Source organism: Cibotium barometz, chromosome 10 (genome assembly GCF_041138505.1).
Source record: "Cibotium barometz isolate CiBa-2024 chromosome 10, ASM4113850v1, whole genome shotgun sequence".
Classification (NCBI taxonomy): domain Eukaryota; kingdom Viridiplantae; phylum Streptophyta; class Polypodiopsida; order Cyatheales; family Cibotiaceae; genus Cibotium; species Cibotium barometz.
Window position 1 is genome coordinate 27,726,664 of NC_141055.1, and position 18,858 is coordinate 27,745,521.

General features: G+C 41.0%; 1 protein-coding gene and 1 pseudogene across 1 annotated transcript; both read right to left on the minus strand.

The window, feature by feature from the left end:
* Positions 1-228: 228 nt before the first annotated feature.
* LOC147634737 (pentatricopeptide repeat-containing protein At2g27610-like) lies at positions 229-3,875 on the minus strand. Its single transcript, XM_086803909.1, has one exon. It carries the CDS (start codon positions 3,685-3,687, stop codon positions 436-438), a length of 3,252 nt encoding a protein of 1,083 aa, XP_086660035.1. The 5' UTR covers positions 3,688-3,875; the 3' UTR covers positions 229-435.
* Positions 3,876-4,246: 371 nt separating this feature from the next.
* Positions 4,247-18,858, minus strand: part of LOC147634738 (uncharacterized) — a 19,737-nt pseudogene continuing 5,125 nt past the window's right edge.

The following is an 18,858-nucleotide window of genomic DNA, read 5'->3' on the forward strand; positions in this document are numbered from 1 at the left end:
ATTTTTGCACACCTTTTCAAAAAAAAAGGAAGGCCGGGGGGAGGGGGGACTCGAAGCGTGTAAACCCCCTTAGTAAGACAAAAACATCAATAAACAAGCACAGTGTTAGCAATGTAATGGGGGTTGTCATGCAACCATGCTAAGACGTGCATAACGGCACGTACATGCATTGGAAAGGCCACTTCAATGGAAAGAAAGAGTAGCACCAAGGATACTAGACAGGTGGAACCTTCAACAAGGGATGAGTATTGACAGTAGCCTACATAGAACCAACTAGGAGGCTCTGAGTGTTGCTAAGGCTCTAGAAAAATACCATGTGTGCTTCATGTTTGTTGAGCCATTTAGGGGAGTTAAATCATGTCTTGAGCTGCTTGGGAGGTTGTGATTATGTATTGTATTCTACACAAGATGCCAATGTCTTATGAATGCGAAGTCCTAATTCGACCAGTACTCTCCACAAGAACACTTTCCATTCATGAAGAGATGAAAGCAGCTTGAATCTCTGCATACAATAGTCCGTCCCTCTAGTTTTGATACAAGTGACACTATGACATGGCAGTAAGTACAAAGATGGTTGTTCTTGACCAGACGAATTGATGATCCCTCAGGTGTATTTATTAGGCCAGACATAATAGCCAGCCTCTCAGTATGCTGGCATATTCCATCCTCCTTGCCATTATCAGCTGTCGTCTGTAGCTTGTAACCAAAGTCCAATGTAGAGCCTTCCTCCCCTTTGGCCAGAACTTGTTCAAGTTTTGCATATAGATACTTGCTTTGGGTGCGCCTTGTATCTTGCCCTCCCACAAATTTCTGAATGATTCCATTAGTCTCAATCCAACTCTTTTCTGGCTGCTTCAATGCTCGTAACTCCATTCTCATGGCCTCAATCTTCTTGGCATCCTCCCACATCTCAGCATCTACGTAGATGTTGGACATCATTATGAAAGCTGGTGCATTTCTTTCATCCAATCTTACAATATGCTCGAAGGCATGCCTACCAAGCTCTACATTACCCCACTGGTGACAAGCACTCAACATGGTACTCCACGTCACAATATCAGGCTCAAAAGACCCTCTTTCCAACAATTCCATGAGGTCATTGAGTCGGCCTGCACGACCAAGGAGATCAACCATGCAATTGTGGTGCTTAACACTTGGAGTGATGCCATAGTCTTTGCTCATAGCCTCAAAGTACTTCTGGCCCTGATCTACCAAACCTGCATGACTGCATAGAGAGAGAACACTGAGAAATGTGATGGGTTCTGGTTGAATGCCTTCCTCTCTCATTCTCTCAAACGTACTGAGAGCAAGATCTGTCTCTCCTTGACGGCCGCATCCTGTTATCAATGCATTCCATGTAACAACATCTTTTATGGACATAGCATCAAACACCTGCTGTGCATCCCCCATCATTCCACATTTACAGTACATGTCGATGAGAGCGTTTGCTAAGATTAATTCAGTAGCTTTAAATCCACCAATCCCATGAACTTGAGCATGAACTCTTTTGCCAATCTCTAATGCTGCAGTGGAGGCACACACTTTCAGAATACTCACAAAGGTCACACTATTTGGCAACAGACCTTGGTCTTGCATTTGTGCATGAATTCTGAAAGCACTCTCTTTGTCTCCCTGCTCAGCATGGCCAACGATGACAGCATTCCATGAGAATGCATCAGGAGACACACCATCCAGCTGCATTTGTTGAAAACAGTTCAAGGCTTCTTCTCCAAGCCCTTGCTCGGCATACCCTGTAGTTAATGCAGTCCATGAGATTACATCTCGAATTGGCAATTGGTCAAACAACTCTTGTGCTTCTGCAAGTGAGCCACATTTGGCATACATATCCACCAGAGTGCTGCCAACCAGGGAATCCCTTTCAAATCCCTCTTTCACAACCTCGGCATGCATTTCTTGACCCTTTTCCAAAGCTTTCAAGCTCCCACAAGCTTTCAAGCTGCAACCAAAGGTGATGACATCCGGAAACATGCCCTCCATTTGCATCTGTTCAAAACAGTTCAGAGCTTCCTGACCAAGCCCATGTTCCACATAGCCAGTAATCAATGCCGTCCAAGAGACTACACCATGAGATGGAAGCTCATCAAGTACTTCTCGTGCCTCTGCAAGCAAACCACTTTTCGCATACATATCCAGCAATGCATTACCTACAAAACTATCTTTTTCCAATCCCTCCTTGACTATGCTGACATGCATTTCTCGGCCCCTGTCAATGTTCCCTAGCTTGCCACAAGCTTTCAAGCTGCAGACATAAGTGCCAGCATCAGGAGAAATGTCCTCCTGTTCCATCTGTTTCAAACACTCCAATGCTTCCTCATCGAAGCCCTGCTCAGCATATCCTGCAATAAGTGCAGTCCACAAGACTACATCTCGAGCTAGAAGCCCATCAAACACATCCTGCACTTCCATGAGTGAGCCATACTTAGCGTAGATGTCAACCAAAGTGCTGCCAACAAAAGAATCTCTTTCCAATCCTTCCTTGGCAATCTCCGTGTGTAATTCTCGTCCCTTATCAAAGGCTCCTATGTTGCAACAAGCTTTTAGGCCACAATTGAATGTGAAAGCATTCGCAGACACGCCCACCTGCTGCATCTGTTCCAAACAGTCTAATGCCTCCTTGCCAAGCCCATGTTCAACATACCCCGAAATCAGTGCAGTCCACAAGACTACATCTCTGACTTCAAGGCTATCAAACACATCCTGTGCTTCTGCAAGCATGCCACATTTGACATACATATCCACCAGTGTGCTGCCAATGAAACAGTCTCTTTCATATTCTTCTTTGACAATCTCCGCATGTAATATATGGCCTTTGTCCAAAAATCCTGTAGAGCAACAAGCTTTCAATCCGCAAACAAATGTGACAGCATCTGGAGACACGCCCTCAAGTTGCATCTGTTCTAGACAGTTCAGTGCTTCCTCGCCACAACCATTATCGGCATACCCTGCAATTATTGCAGTCCATGAGACCGCGTTTCGAACAGGCAACCCGTCAAACACATGCCGTGCCTCTAGAAGCGGGCCACATTTGGCATACATGTCCACTAAAGTGCTCCCAACAAAAAGATCTGTCTCATAACCCTCCACCGCAATGTCGGCATGTATTTTGTAGCCCCTGTTGACAGATTTCAACCTTATACAAGCTCTGAGTATGGCCACGAATGTATGCCTGCTGGGACATACACGATCCTGTTGCATTTTCTCGAAGATGTCGAATGCATGTTGCCATTCCCCACACTCAGTATAACCCTGTATGAGTGAGGTCCACGAGTACTCATTGCGGTAAATCAGCTCTTCGAAAACCTCCTTGGCGTTAGACATGCTTCCACATTCCACATACATGGGGACAAGGTAGTTGCCAAGCTCTCTGTGGGTTCCCATATCCTTTTCTCTGATGTGCTTATGTACATGCTTGGCATATGCTAAGTTTCTCCTTTTTCTGCATTTTTGCAGGATGCAGATGAGATCACACACTGAGGGAAACTCTGATGTACTGTCTAGAAAAGCAAGAGCCTCTTCTATGCTCAAAGGCTCCAGAGAACTAATGTTTTCTTGAATTTTCCTTGCATATGATGCATCAGGCCGTGCTGTGGATGACTGCAGAGGCAGGGAAGGGTCTGAGGATTTGGTCCATGCCCGACTAGCGGCAGATGGTTGGGCCGCGGCCATTCAACCTGCTTCTCAATCACGAAGCTAGGGTTGAGGCAGCCATATTGTGGCTTCTATTTTTGCCTGTCTGCTTGAATTCACAGTACACTGCTCCCTTGTTCAATCTCTATGGGCGCCCAGTAAGCACGGAATGCGAGAACGTGTACTCAGACCAGTGTTCGGAAAAGGTTTCCCAAATTAATCTTGAAACGGGGCAATTTAATAAATAATACAGCACTAGTCGGCCCACCAAGGTTCCAGAAGAGAACTATTCCCTCTCTAGAACCATCTCTCTCTCTCTCTCACACACACACACACACATGCACATGCTCTCCCTCTCTCTATCACGTACACACACTCTCAAATGTTGAAACTCTCTCTCTCTCTCTCTCTCTCACACATGCACACACATGTACACACCTGCTCTCTCTCTCTCACATGCACACACATATACACACCTGAATGATCATGGAATCCATGTTGCATTAAAACATTACATAGTAAATTTGATACAATTAAGTTTGGCAATCACTTCAATAAAAAAACAAATACATAACATTTTTTAAGAACTTTGATTCAGTTAAATATCCCAAGACACGTGTGAATAAACATGTCTTGAGGTCTTTGCTCCAGCTCTCCATAAACCAATAGCATCTGTAAAATCAAAGGACATGAGTGGCAGTCCTTCAATAGAAATGCGCATCAGTATATCCATGCTCTTAGTTTTCAATCGGTTCCTCAACTTACTTTTGATAATGTTCTGCACACTAAAACCTCTTTCACACACTATAGTACTACTGCATTGCAACATTACAATTTGAGCTAGAGATAACAATGTAGGATACTTCTGACGCCACACATCATTTCTCCCAATCAAGCACCAAGTGTCCTTCAGTGACTTTCCTTTCCAATCTGATGCACCTTGAATTTTGAACACATGAAACTCTTTTCTTAAGCATCTCTCATCTAACATTGCATTAATATGTGTACCATCTTCCAACATGACAACATATCCATAATGCAAAACCAAGGCATCCAACTCAATAGCACCATAGTTTTTCAACTCTTTGGATGATGGAAATCCAAGAGGAGCAAGAATACTAAAATTTTTCATTATAGAAGAATTAGCAAATCTAGTATTCAAGTGACTCTTAACTTCATTACAAAATTCCATTTGAAAATCAAGAGCTGCAGGCAAGTCACTTCCAACAGCACATCTCTCAATCCTTACCCCATAATACATATCACCTTTAATTGCCTTACGCATTATCCACAACCAACCATGTTGGCAACCAAATTCAGGAATGGATGGAAATCCATAACCATCATGACCTTGCAAATTCATATCTATATAGCATGGACCAGTTGAAAACACCACATCTATAAAGGCAATAATAGAAGATATCAAGCTTGGTATGCTTGTCACATCCACAAAACTTTTCTGAAACACTAGTGACAAATCAGCCAAGTGATCTAACACATCTGCCAAAAAATGCAACATGTATATAAACTTAAAGTTGGCAATTATCCTATACAATCTCTAATTCTCCTCTTTTAGGCATAGGAGAAGTGGCTCAAGTACTTCACATACTTTTACAAGAACTTTATGCCAACTTAACCACCTGAGTTTATGGATTTTCTCCATCTTAAAGTGTGGACAATCCAATTCTTCTTGCAATTGAGCTAACCTTGCTGAACGTTTAGAGCTTTTCTTAAACAAAGTAGCAATCTCATTTAAGGTTGTATCCATAAAAATAGCATGCTGTGAGTTTTTGAATGCATCAGACACACACAAATTTGTTCTATGAGCAACACAATGGATGGCAGTCATGAAAGGACTCCTCTTTTTCAACAAGGTAGCAAGACCATTAGTTACACCTGTCATTACTGATGCTCCATCTGAACCAAAACTCGCCAGTTTTGAGCGATCAAGACCATATTCATGTAAAAATAAAAATGGACTAAAGGATATCTTAAACAACAGAAAAAATGATATGCAACTTAACAAGTAAGGGCAATAATTCCACCCATGCCTAATCCATGCAAAATTTTCATCAAGCTCCAATCATAAACCAGAGCATGTGTAAGGAATAAGTTGCAGGCAAGATTTCCAGAAGTGTAAGCAAATAAACTAATAAAGTGTTTTTGGATTTAACATTAAACACAATTACAAACAACATTAATGAACATTTAGATGATTGTCACATAGATTACAGAACATTACATATAATACACACAAAATTGGGAAACAAAGATACATAATTGATGCTGTGTATTTCTTCTTCTGCATATGTCTTCTATATGTTTATACATCAATGCTTAAGAAATCATTTGGATCATGAAACAAAGTGTCTTCTCCAATCCGACTTACCTTTTGAGATCTTATTTCCCAAGCGATATACCCCTAAGCTAAGGTAAAAGTAAAATAAAACTAAGATGGGTTATTTCCTAAGCTAGCATGTTAGATGCCTAATCTATTTATGCAACTCACGGCCAGACATCTAGTATGGTGTGTCACAACTTTCAAAGTTAATACATTGCCCAGGTACTACGCATTGGCAGGTAGTTAAACGTATCTTCTAATTACTTGAAGTCACTCAAGATCTTGGATTGTTCTATGCCAAGGGGGTGATTTATAATTGTAGGCCTTCACTGATTCTGATTGGGTAGGCAATTACAATACATGGCAATTTGTGCATATCTTGGCTAAGCAAGAAGAAACCAACCCTGGCAACATCATCATGTGAAGCTAAATATAGAGCAACAATCATTGTTGTGACCATTGATGAATGCATATGGTTGAGAAGATTGATGAATCATCTTTGTGTCCCTTTTGACCCCTATTCCTATTCTCATTGTGATAGTCAAAGCGCAATGGCAATTACAAAGAATCATGTCTTTCATACTAGGACTAAGCACATTGAAGTGCATTACCACTATGTTAGAGAGAGACTCAATGTAGAAGAGATAATATGATCTATGTCAAAGAGAGACTCCATGCAAGAGAGGTCAATATGATCTATACAATACACATGACAATGTGGTGGATCTTTTCCCTAAGCCTTATCATGTAAAAATTTTGAGGCCTTTCAAAGCTTTGGACCTCTTCTCTTTCAGAGATTGACCTACAACCTATGTTGACCTCACATTTGAACTAGAGGGGGGTTTGTTAGATATTTGGTAGTACTACACTTTGAGGCCTTGTACTTATGCCATGCGCACTTTGAACTAGCCAATTCAGCAATCCACCCCTATGTTATCAACTTGATCTCTAAAAATCTCACTTGTTTGGCATTCGATCACAAAAATCTATTTGCCCTTACGAGTTTCAAAGATCAAAAGAGAAAACTTTTCATGCTCTCTCTCTCTCTCTCTCTCTCTCTCTCTCTCTCTCTCTCTCTCTCTCTCTCTCTCTTACTTAATCTTCTCTAACTATATTATATTTGCAAAATTTGGGTTGAATAAAACCTGCTAGGAGGTATAAGGGAGGGATCTTACAACGTATGAGAGTGTAATGAGATAATAGCTAAGTCTAAGTGGCATGTAAGTGGAGAGCCCACTTACACATGGCAAAATTCTCCTCCTCCATGTAGAGTTGGTCAATTGGTTTAAGATGGGATCCAACCATAAATGGCACTACTTAGGCTATGGCTAACCTAAGCATAAATGTCGCAAGTGCCTATATTGAGAAATAAAGTACACTCTCTCATCTCATCAACTTATCATCAGTGATCTACCTTCACTGCTCAAGCTATGGCTAATGTTAGCACAAATGTGACAAGTGCCTATATCGAGAAACTAAGTGTACCCCCTCAATTCATCATCAATAATCTACCTTCACTGCTTGTGCTTCCTTGTGTTCTCAAGTGTGTAGAGCCTATATTTCTACAATTTTCTCAAGTGTGTGTGCTCCCTTGTATTCTCAAGTGTGAAGAGTCTATATTCCTACAATTTTCACACGATATTAAAGCTCTTATAAATTGGAGCACATGGGTGGGATCGGTAGGTGGGAGGTAGTGTTGGAGTAGAGATCAAGGTAGCCACACACATGTAGATGCATTAGAGATCAAGGTAGCCACACATGTAGATGCAGTAAGAAAGGAGAGAGAGATAGAAGCATAACACTTAAAGTAGATTGATGAGAATGAGTGAAGTACAAGTGAAGTGACATGATAAGATCACTTACACATACTCATAAGAGTGTGTACATATGATTGGGGGGGGATCTCCTAAAGAGGGAAAAAGTGTCACCATTATTAGCATATGTCCACACATTACTACTACATATAAATGACTACAAATCCCCCCTATAGCGACGACATAAACATGTACAGGGATAATGTGGCTGATTAATCCCCAAATGGCAATAAGCCTAAAGCTTTGCAAAAAGCTTCTAACTTCCATCGTGAGAGAGCCTTCATGAACATATCTTTCACATTGTAGTGTGTAGAGACAAAAGCTAGGCTAATCTCTCCTATAATGAGCATCTTCGTGACATAATGATAGTGCACCTTAATGTGCTTTGTGAGAGCATGAAACACTGGATTCCTTGTAATGGCTAATCCACTTTGGATGTCAATGAAGATGGAGGTGGGGGATTGATGTCCAACAACAAGATCTACCAAAAGGAGTCTGGGCCATACACACTGCATAGTTATAGTAAAGCTACCCTATACTTAACTTCACAACTTAAAGTGGCCACCCACGGTTGATTACTCCTTGTACATGAATCGCCAAGATAAAAGCAAAATCCACACGTGTGTCATAACATCTAACCCAATCGTTCGCAGATCACTAAAAGCATGCAGCTGAATATCACCCCCTCAACATAGAATAGGCTAAGGGACTAAGTGCCTTGTAAGTCTCTAAATACTCACTTAGTAGCTTCTGCCAATGCTTACTTTTAAGACTGTGCATTAACCTTCTCAATTGGGAGACCCCAAATTGAATGTCTAGCCTTGTATTTCATAGATAGATGAGGCACTTGCTAATAAAGTGATGCATCAAATAGTTCACTTGCATCCTGGAGACTAAGCGTAGCACCTATCTCTACTGGTGTAGCAACATGCTTATAGTCTTCAAGACTGAACCGTGTAAGAAGCAACCTCTATATGTACTTTGACTGCAACATCACAATATTATCATTATGCTGAATAAATTGTATGCCCAAATAATAAGGCAACGAGACCAAATCTATCATCTCAAATGACACATGTAACCCTTAAATGCTGAAATCTTCTTCTCATTACGGCCTATGAGTGACATGTCATCAATGTATAAAATGATGACAAAAAAAAATATTTACTCCTTTGTACTCTTAATTAGGATGTTGTGAAAACTATTTGCAACCAAGTATACGTTTATCTTCTTATAATATGCACTGGGAGCATGCATAAGGCCATATAAAGCTTTTCTTAACCTACACCTGTCTCTTCTCAACAAAACCATGAGGTTGAGATACATAAATCTCCTCCTACAAATCACCATTCAGACATTACTCTTAGATGCCTGTATGGCTACCCTTTCCCCTCATTCTCATCAATGGGTTGGTTTGTGTGCTAAAATTCGAGCTGATTTTTAGCTAGTATGAGCTGATTTTGTTGCACCTTATTGAGCATTCATTTTCTCCACATATGGCTAGTGCCTGGCATTGTACAAAGGTAGGAGCATATCAAATATATCATGTGAGTATACATTTTGCTGGTTTTGTATGAAATCATGGGTTGAACCGAGTTCTTAACAAAGATAACATCTCTACTCACCAAAATCTGCTTTGTGGCTGGATGACAGAGTCTATACCCTTTGCTTTCTGAGCTGTATCCCACATAAATACATTTTATCACCTTATCGTCCATCTTATTGTTGAAATTAGAGCAATGTGATGAGCTATGGAGGATCAAATACTAGAATCAACATCATTAACAAAGTGATTAGCAAATAATTAAGATGTAATTAGCAAATAGCTTAATGTGAGTAATTAGTAAATAATTAAGACGTAATTAGTGAGTAATTAGCAAATAGCTTAATGTAGGCATGGATAATCAAAAACCAGAAAATTCTCATTAGGGCAATGCCTTAATTTATAGAGTTTACATCCAAGCATCTAATCCCACTGATTTCTCCTTGATTCACTCCACCTCTCCCAGAATATCTCCATCTCTTTTGCTTGATTCTCTCCACCTCTTCACTTTTCCCAGAATATCTCCACATTTCCTAAATCTTCTCATGCTACCCTTTATTCTCTCCCAATAGATTCTTCTCACCTTTTCACAGGTTCTCTCACATTTACACATCCTCTTTTACAACCTCTAACCAAGGGCTTGTTCCCGCACACACCCTATTCACTTGTATATTTCAACACCTCCCCTCAAGTGAATACTCTCTAGCACACCTGGACCCTATACCAAGTTTTCCTCCTTACTTGATAGTCTGCGACCAGTGCCTCAAGTCCCTAAACTCCATAGTCCTTGACACTCTCTCTCTCTCTATGTGTCCAAGGCTACTATAAGTGCCCGCGACCTTGACTAAAGTGCTCACACATACATCTACCACGTGGCCTACATCATCGGTGGCTCAGAGGTGGTTTTACTTTGTTGGGGCAGGTTACATTGGGTTGTGGGGTCTCTCTCTCTCTCTCTCTCTCTCTCTCTCTCTCTCTCTCAGAAAAGATGATCCGACTCCACTTCCTTTGGAGCCTCCATGAAGTTTGCCGATGTCGTTCCTTCTCCACTGGGTTTGCTATAGCAGTCTCTTGCCATGTGTCCTGGCTTTCCACATTTGTGGCAAGTGAAGGTCCTTCCTCCTACTCTGCCTCTTCCTCGTCCTCGTCCTCGTCCTCGAGAGAATCCTCCTCGGGTGAAGAATGCTTTTTCTTCTCCTGCTGTTGAGTCGAGCCATTTCTTCTCTTTGCCTCTGCTCTCTTGCTCTAGAAGAGTTGCTTCTATCTCGTGTAGCTTCAATTCAGGTACATTCTTTAGTGTTGCTACAATGTTTTCATATTCTCCTTTGTCCACACTCTTCAGAAGTACAGCTAGTGCCTCATCATCTTCTACCTTTTTGTCAATAGTAGCTGCCAGTTGTTGCTTAATGCTTTTATATCTCTTCAGAAGTACAGCTAGTGCCTCATCATCTTCTACCTTTTTGCCAATAGCTGCCAGTTGTTGCTTAATGCTTTTATATCTGTTTAAGTGTGTGATTAAAGGTTCACTTTCCTTCATGTCCAATTTGTAGAATTGCATTAACAGATTTATCTTTGGATTTTTAGCTTGTGTGCCAAATAATTTATTGAGTTCATCCCATGCATCTTTTGCCCATTATATCCCTGTGATGTGATGAATGATTTCATCATTTAAACTGAGTGTAATAAGTCCCAATGCTTTTTCATTCCTACTCTTCCACTCATTTTTCCCTCTCGTCTCTGGGCATTCATCTCTTCCCTCAACTAGCCCCCACAGATTTTTCCTCATGAGCAAATACATGGTTTTTGTCTGCCATGTGTAAAACTGCTCCCCATTAAATTTGGCTATTTCTTGTGCTATACTCATGGTGATGTGAAGGGAGTCTTACCTCTTGATCCAATTTCAAGATTCAAGGGCAGTGTCTACCCTTTTACAACTCAATCTGGTGTTTAAGAGATGATTACAATAAATTTATCAGCATAAAATCACTAGAAATTACATTAAATCAAGGGTAACCAATTTGTACGGAATGGTTGGAGTATCAACCCAACTCCAAATTGCAATCTGAAGTTATAGGGATCTGTATCAGATACCTAATGGTTAATTTGAACCCTCAATTGTACCAAAATATAGCGATTAGTACTGATTAATCACTGATTAGCAAATTAATCCATTATTTTGTGTGTGCAAAAAACAGAGTATGTGGGGAGTCCAGATCTGGTGCCTTAGACATCAAATGAGCTCAAATGCTTTCAAAGCCATCAATAGCAATGAGTCTAGTAGAGGATTAAGCCAAGAAACACAAGATTTGACCAAATATTGAAAGCTTAATCTCTGTTTTACCAAAGTCACCTGTGAAGATTTGATGAAGAGCTTGGATCTCACTGTAGACTTGATCAAATTGAATTCTGTCTTCACCAGCTTGTAGAGCATGCTTGAAAACTCCCGGGGCTAAGAGGAATTAGAGCAATTTGATTGGATGAAGCAGCAATGTCAAAATCTCCTCAGAAAAACGGTGCCCACTAATCAACGAAAGTCGAGAGTTCTACGTGGTGGTTTGCGCATCTGATTCGACTGGCTAGAGTAGCACTGAGTTGGCTGGTTGTGGCTAGAAGGGTTTGGCCTAATGTGATGTGTGCAAGGAGCTAGAGCTCCTCCACCAGCTGGGGGTACAGAGGTGAGTTGAAAAATAACTAAAATTTTGATTAATTTCTAATTATCTACTAATCTTAATTAATTAAATAATGGGCTCATAAACCTGATGGATTCTAGGCATGGCTCTGATACCATGTTGAAATTAGAGCAATGTGATGAGCTATGGTGAATCAAATACTAGAATCAACATCATTAATAAAGTGATTAGCAAATAATTAAGATGTAATTAGCAAATAGCTCAATGTGAGTAATTAGCAAATAATTAAGACGTAATTAGTGAGTAATTAGTAAATAGCTTAATGTAGGCATGGATAATCAAAAACCAGCAAATTCTCATTAGGGCAATGCCTCAATTTATAGAGTTTACATCCAAGCATCTAATCCCACTGATTTCTCCTTGATTCACTCCACCTCTCCCAGAATATCTCCACCTCTTTTGCTTGATTCTCTCCACCTCTTCACTTTTCCCAGAATATCTCCACACTTCCTAAATCTTCTCATGCTACCCTTTATTCTCTCCCAGTAGATTCTTCTCACCTTTTCACAGGTTCTCTCACATTTACACATCCTCTTTTACAACCTCTAACCAAGGGCTTGTTCCCGCACACACCCCATTCACTTGTATATTTCAACATTATTACATTGTTTCTCATATACAAAAGCATAAGCAAGATAACTAGAAACACACAAATGAGCCCTAGAGGGCTTCTTGCCATTCCAAGTTTTATAAGGGGTAATTATCTATAAGGCCTTGGTGGGACTTTGTTTAGCACATAAGTGCCACACATAGCTTCCTCCAACTAAAAAACTTGAGGCAAAATCTTGGCCACCTCCATGTAGTGTTCTCGAAAAACTATATACGATTTGCACGAAAAAACCCTCTAATTCTACACTTGCAAAAAAAATTCCAATCTTCAAGAGTTCAAAACTTCAAATTTAAATGTTCTCAAGAAATAAACTTTAACTTCTAAAATAGCACAAAACCTTTTCACATCAAAAACTGCATTTTAAAAAATTTATATTCACAAATTAAAAATTACACAATGATGTATGAAAAATATCATACTTTACATAGTCAATTTAGTACAATCATAGAAGTGATTTTGAACAACCATAGAAGTGATTTAGACATTCACACTTCAATAGAAGCACAACTACAAAACATTACAAAGTACTTTAAAGCAATCAAATATCCCAAGACACATGTGAATAAACATGTCTTGAGGTCTTTACTCTAGCTCTCCATAAACCAATAGCATCTGTAAAATCAAAGGACACAAGTGGCAATCCTTCAACGAAAATGCGCATAAGTACATCCATGCTCTTCATTTCCAACTGGTTCCTTAACTTACTCTTCATAATGTCCTACACACTAAAACCTCTTTCACACACTGCAGTACTACTACATTGTTGGAATTAGGATTGCAGGAAAGCACACAAAGCTAGGAGAAGAAGCAGCAAGAATGCACACAACACAAAGTGTTAGATTGTGTCAATGTACAAAAGATAAGTTAGCCCTAGAGTGATGGGCGTATATACAAGCCGGGGGAAAAAACCTCCTAAAGAGGGAAAAAGTGCCCCGGCGGTCCTAAGTGTGTTCACACACATCACTGCCTATATATATGGCAACAAATCCCCCCTGGGAGTGATGGTGTGAACGAGAGCTGGCACTCATGTATAGGGGAGTGCCATGCCCAAAGTAGATCAATCCACAAAGGGGAGCAAGCCCAAAGCTTTGCGGAAAGCTTCGAACTTCTCACGAGGAAGCGCCTTTGTGAAAAGATCGGCGAGGTTGTCCTGTGTTGGCACATAGGCCAAGCTGATCTCTCCTGCTGAGAGTCTCTCCCTGACATAGTGATAATGCACCTCAATGTGCTTTGTGCGAGCATGAAAAACTGGGTTTCTCGCAACTGCCAATGCGCTCTGACTGTCAGTGAAGATAGAGGTGGCAGACTCCTGTCCAACACCCAAGTCAGCCATAAGCCGTCTAAGCCACACACACTCAACCGTAGTTGTGAAAGCTGCCCTGTACTCAGCTTCACAACTAGAAGTGGCCACAGTAGGTTGCTTCTTGCTCAACCAAGATATGCATGAGCTACCGAGCATGAAACAAAAACCACTTGTGGACACTCTTGTGTCATAGCAACCAGCCCAATCTGAGTCCGAAAAAGCATGTAAATCTGGCGGCAACGATCCCCCCTTGGGATAAAACAACCCAAGATGTATGGTGCCACTCAAGTAGCGAAAGATGCATTTAACTGCCTTCCAATGCTGAGACCCTGGGCTATGCATAAACCTGCTCACTTGTGAGACTGCAAACTGAATGTCTGGCCTCGTAATGCATACATAAATGAGGCAACCAACAGCTGTCTGATAGAGTGTGACATCAAAGTGATCTCCAGCATCATGAAGACTCAACTTCAAACTTGTCTCCATTGGAGTAGCAATAGGCTTGCAGTCTTCAAGGCCAAATCTCCGCAACAATGTCTCAATATACTTTGTTTGACACAAAGCAATACCTCCATCACACTGCTTAAATTGTATCCCCAAATAATGATACAAATGCCCCAAATCTGACATTTCAAAAGAGGCATTCAAATCAGCCTTAAAATCAGCAATATGACTCTCATTTGGTCCTGTGAGCAGCATGTCATCGACATAGAGAGCAATGATTAGATGTACACCATCCACACGTTTAACATACAAAGTGCTTTCTGTTGGACTATTCTGAAACCCATGTGCAGTCAAATATGCATGTATCTTTTCATACCAAGCTCCTGGAGCTTGCTTTAAACCATATAAAGCCTTTTTCAACCTGCACACTTTGTTTTCCTGCCCTCTTTGAACAAAACCATGAGGTTGCGATACATACACCTCCTCATGCAAATCTCCATTCAAGAACGCAGTCTTTATGTCCAGCTGATGTACATTCCAACCATTATGAGCTGCCAATGCACAAATGCTACGAATGGTAGTCATACGACAAGTGGGAGCAAAGGTCTCATCAAAATCAATGCCCTTTTCTTGAGCATAACCCTTTGCAACAAGTCTAGCCTTATAGCGATCAACACTGCCATCTGGCTTTCGTTTCAACTTAAAAACCCACTTACATCCAATGGCCTTTTTACCAATGGGCAAATCACACAAAGACCATGTACCATTCTTGATTATAGCATCATATTCACTTTGCATTGCAGCCAACCGCTCATTTTCAGCCCTATCCTCATGAATTACATCCTGTAAATCTGCATCAGAAATAGGCTGATCTGTGATGTCGTTTGAAATCTGCATAGGCTGACTATTTGCCTCATTAGGACTTACATTTGAATTCCCACCTGTAAAGAGAGGCAACAACGTATCAAATACATCCCGTGAGCTCACACCTGTCTCTTTGGTACATGATAACAAGGGCTGCACAGCATCTTCCACAAAAACAACATCTCGACTAATCAAGATACGCTTTGACTGTGGATGATACAATCTGTAACCCTTGCTTTCAGCACTGTAACCAACAAAAATGCATTTGACAGCCTTATCATCCAATTTTCTGCATTGTTGCACAGGCACTAAAGCACAGGCCAAGCAACCAAAGACACGTAAGTGACCAATAGAAGGCTTCCTGCCATGCCAAGCTTCGTATGGAGTAATAGACTGCAAGGCCTTAGTGGGACACCTATTGAGGACATATGCAGCACACATGATAGCCTCAAGCCAAAACGCATGTGGCAAAGCTTGGCTCTTGACCATACATCGTGCCATCTCCATAAGTGACCTGTTTTTCCTCTCAGCAACACCATTTTGCTGAGGGGTATACGGCACTGTACATTGGTGTTTTATCCCACGACTAGCCAGAAATGCATCAAACTCTTTAGACATGTACTCCCCCCCTCGATCTGTACGGAGGGTGCCCACAGTACAATTGGATACATTTTCAACCATAAGAAAAAACTGTTTGAAGCACAAAAACACTTCGAACTTTGCCTTCAGTGGATATACCCATGCATGCCTTGAGTAATCATCAATGAAAGTCACGAAGTACAAGTGTTTACCAAATGATGGAGTTTGCATAGGCCCACATACATCACTATGTACAAGCTGCAATTTGCGAGTGGCCTGCACAGAACCATCCTTTGGAAACGCAGAACGCTGCATTTTGCCCAAAATATAGCCTTCACAAACATGTTTCAATGGTGCCTCAAGAGGGGGCAATGAAGCAACTATATCAAATTTCTGTAAACGCAGCAAACTAGCAAAGTTCAGATGACCAAAACGAGCATGCCATAGTTTTGCATCTGAAACTGCCTTTTCATCAGAAACTGCATTTGCTGAATCTTCCACACACTTGTCATAAGAATTGAGCCTATACAGCCCACGAAACAAGGTGCCAGATATAATAATTGTATCACCAGAAGTCAAATCATGAACAGTACATCTGTCATCCACAAATTTGACTACAAATCCAAGTCTAGCAAGCGCAGAGACAGACAATAGATTCTTCTTTATCCCTGGCACATACAAAGCATCTGAAAGTGTGAAAGCGCTGCCATTTGCAGCAACAGCAAGCTTAATTTTACCAACGCCCTTCACTGGGTAAGAAGCATTATTGGCACATGTGACAGTATTCCCATTAGAGACAGCCTCAAGACAAGTGAACATATCACGATGTGAGGTAATGTGCTTTGTAGCACCACTGTCAAAATACCATACATTAGAGTCAACAGAAACTGCCAAACATGCATCATGTACAGATGGGTCATACTGGCAATACACGCTAAACGCCCATTCTGTATCCTGCACAACATTTGCAGAATCTGCGTTTGTAGAAGCATCCGCTATTGTGGCTGCATTTGACTCTTTCTTCTTTGCCTCTTTAGCCTTTAGCTTAGGGCAATTCTTAATGACATGATCATTTGCCTTACAATAGTTGCACCTGGTCTTTTTCTTGCCTTTATCAAGAGCCTTCTCAGACTTATTGTTGCTACCTGTGGAAGGAGAAGAAGTTACAGACCTACTAATAGGAGAAGAAACAGTGGAAGGGGCTGCCTTACCACTTCTTCTCTGCTACTGGTGGGCAACAATAAATGCTTGATCAACTGCACGCTGCCTTGCCCTGTTTTGCCTGGACTGCGCTTCTTGCAAGAGTTTATTGACTAAAGTATCATACTTGACAGCATCAGGTCTGTCCTCATTAAGAAGTCTCCACGTGGAAGCAAAAGTCTGATATGTCTCAGGTAAAGCATCAAGAACAGTCTGCACAAGAGAATGATCAGGAATAATCCCACCTGCAGAAATCAACTGTTCTTTGAGATCTTTAATCTCAGCAAGAAAAACATTCATGTCATCATCTTCTTGCATAATCTTCAATTCTAGCTCTTTATGCAGGTAAGCGATTTTTGCCTCGTTATGACCTACATACAAACCAGCTAGAATATCCCAAGCCTATTTTGTTGTTTTAGCTGAACGAATATGTGGGGTGATGTTACGTTTGACAGAAAGTGCAATCAAGGCATGAGCCTGCGCATCTTTACCATCCCAATGAGCTTGTTCAGCAGTGGGTAAAATATCAGCAACAGTAGAGCTGCTAGAACCTGCAACATCCTCAACAGATCCTACATCCACAGAACCTGGACGTACATCCGTACCCTGCACAATGTTCCACACTCCTTTTGCAACCAAAACATGCTGCATCATGTATGCCCAAAGTGGATAGTTGCTGTCTCCATCCAGTTTGTCTTCAGCAGACAACATGCGAAATACATCATTGCTGTTATCAGCCATGGCCACTGACTGAAAACTGATGCAAAAGCTACTTGTAATGAAGCAAAGACTGAACAGAAGACAACTTGTGCTATGTAGTACGGTCCACAATAGAACACGTATGCCTGTTTTGCAGAAAACTGCACTGTCGAAATTTTTGCAAAAAATAACGAAAACACCTGTGCAGAACTTGAAATGCAAAAACGGAGCCCGAAACGACCTCAGATGCAAATTCTGAGAACGCGAGGACCTACGGGCTGTTTTGCAGAGTATAGGGACCTGCTAGCACTCGTGAAAACTCACCTCAATCGGAGAATGTGAGTCGGAGGGTGCTGGCAGCGTAGCCCTGGGAGCCGATGCCTGCTCTGATACCAATTGTTGGAATTAGGGTTGCAGGAAAGCACACAAAGCTAGGAGAAGAAGCAGCAAGAATGCACACAACACAAAGTGTTAGATTGTGTCAATGTACAAAAGATAAGTTAGCCCTAGAGTGATGGGCGTATATACAAGCCGAGGGAAAAAACCTCCTAAAGAGGGAAAAAGTGTACTACATTGTGACATTACAATTTGAGCTAGAGACAACAATGTAGGATACTTTTGATGCCACACACATTTCTCCCAATCAAACACCATGTGTCCTTGAGCGACTTACCTTTCCAATTTGATGCACCTTGAATTTTGAACACATGAAACTCTTTCCTTAAGCATCTTTCATCTAACATTGCATCACTGTGTGTACCATCTTCCAATGAGACATCTATCTATAATGTGAAACCAAGGCATCCAACTCAACAACACCATAATTTTTCAGCTCTTTGGATGATGAAAATCCAAGAGGAGCAAGAATATTAAATTTTTTCATTATGGAAGAATCAAAAAATTTGGTATTTAAATGATTCTTAACTTCAATGAAAAACTCCATTTGAAAGTCAAGAGCTACAACCAAGTCACTCCCAACAGCACATCTTTCAATTCTTACCCCATAGTACATATCACGTTTAATTGCCTTGCACACATAGTCTACAGCCAACCATGTTGACCACCAAATTCAGGAATGGATGGAAATGCATAACCATCGTGACCTTGCAAATTCATATCAATA

Bases quoted from the DNA above. Each gene is read 5' to 3' on its own strand.
- LOC147634737 (XM_086803909.1), bottom strand. From the start codon at position 3,687: ATGGCCGCGGCCCAACCATCTGCCGCTAGTCGGGCATGGACCAAATCC.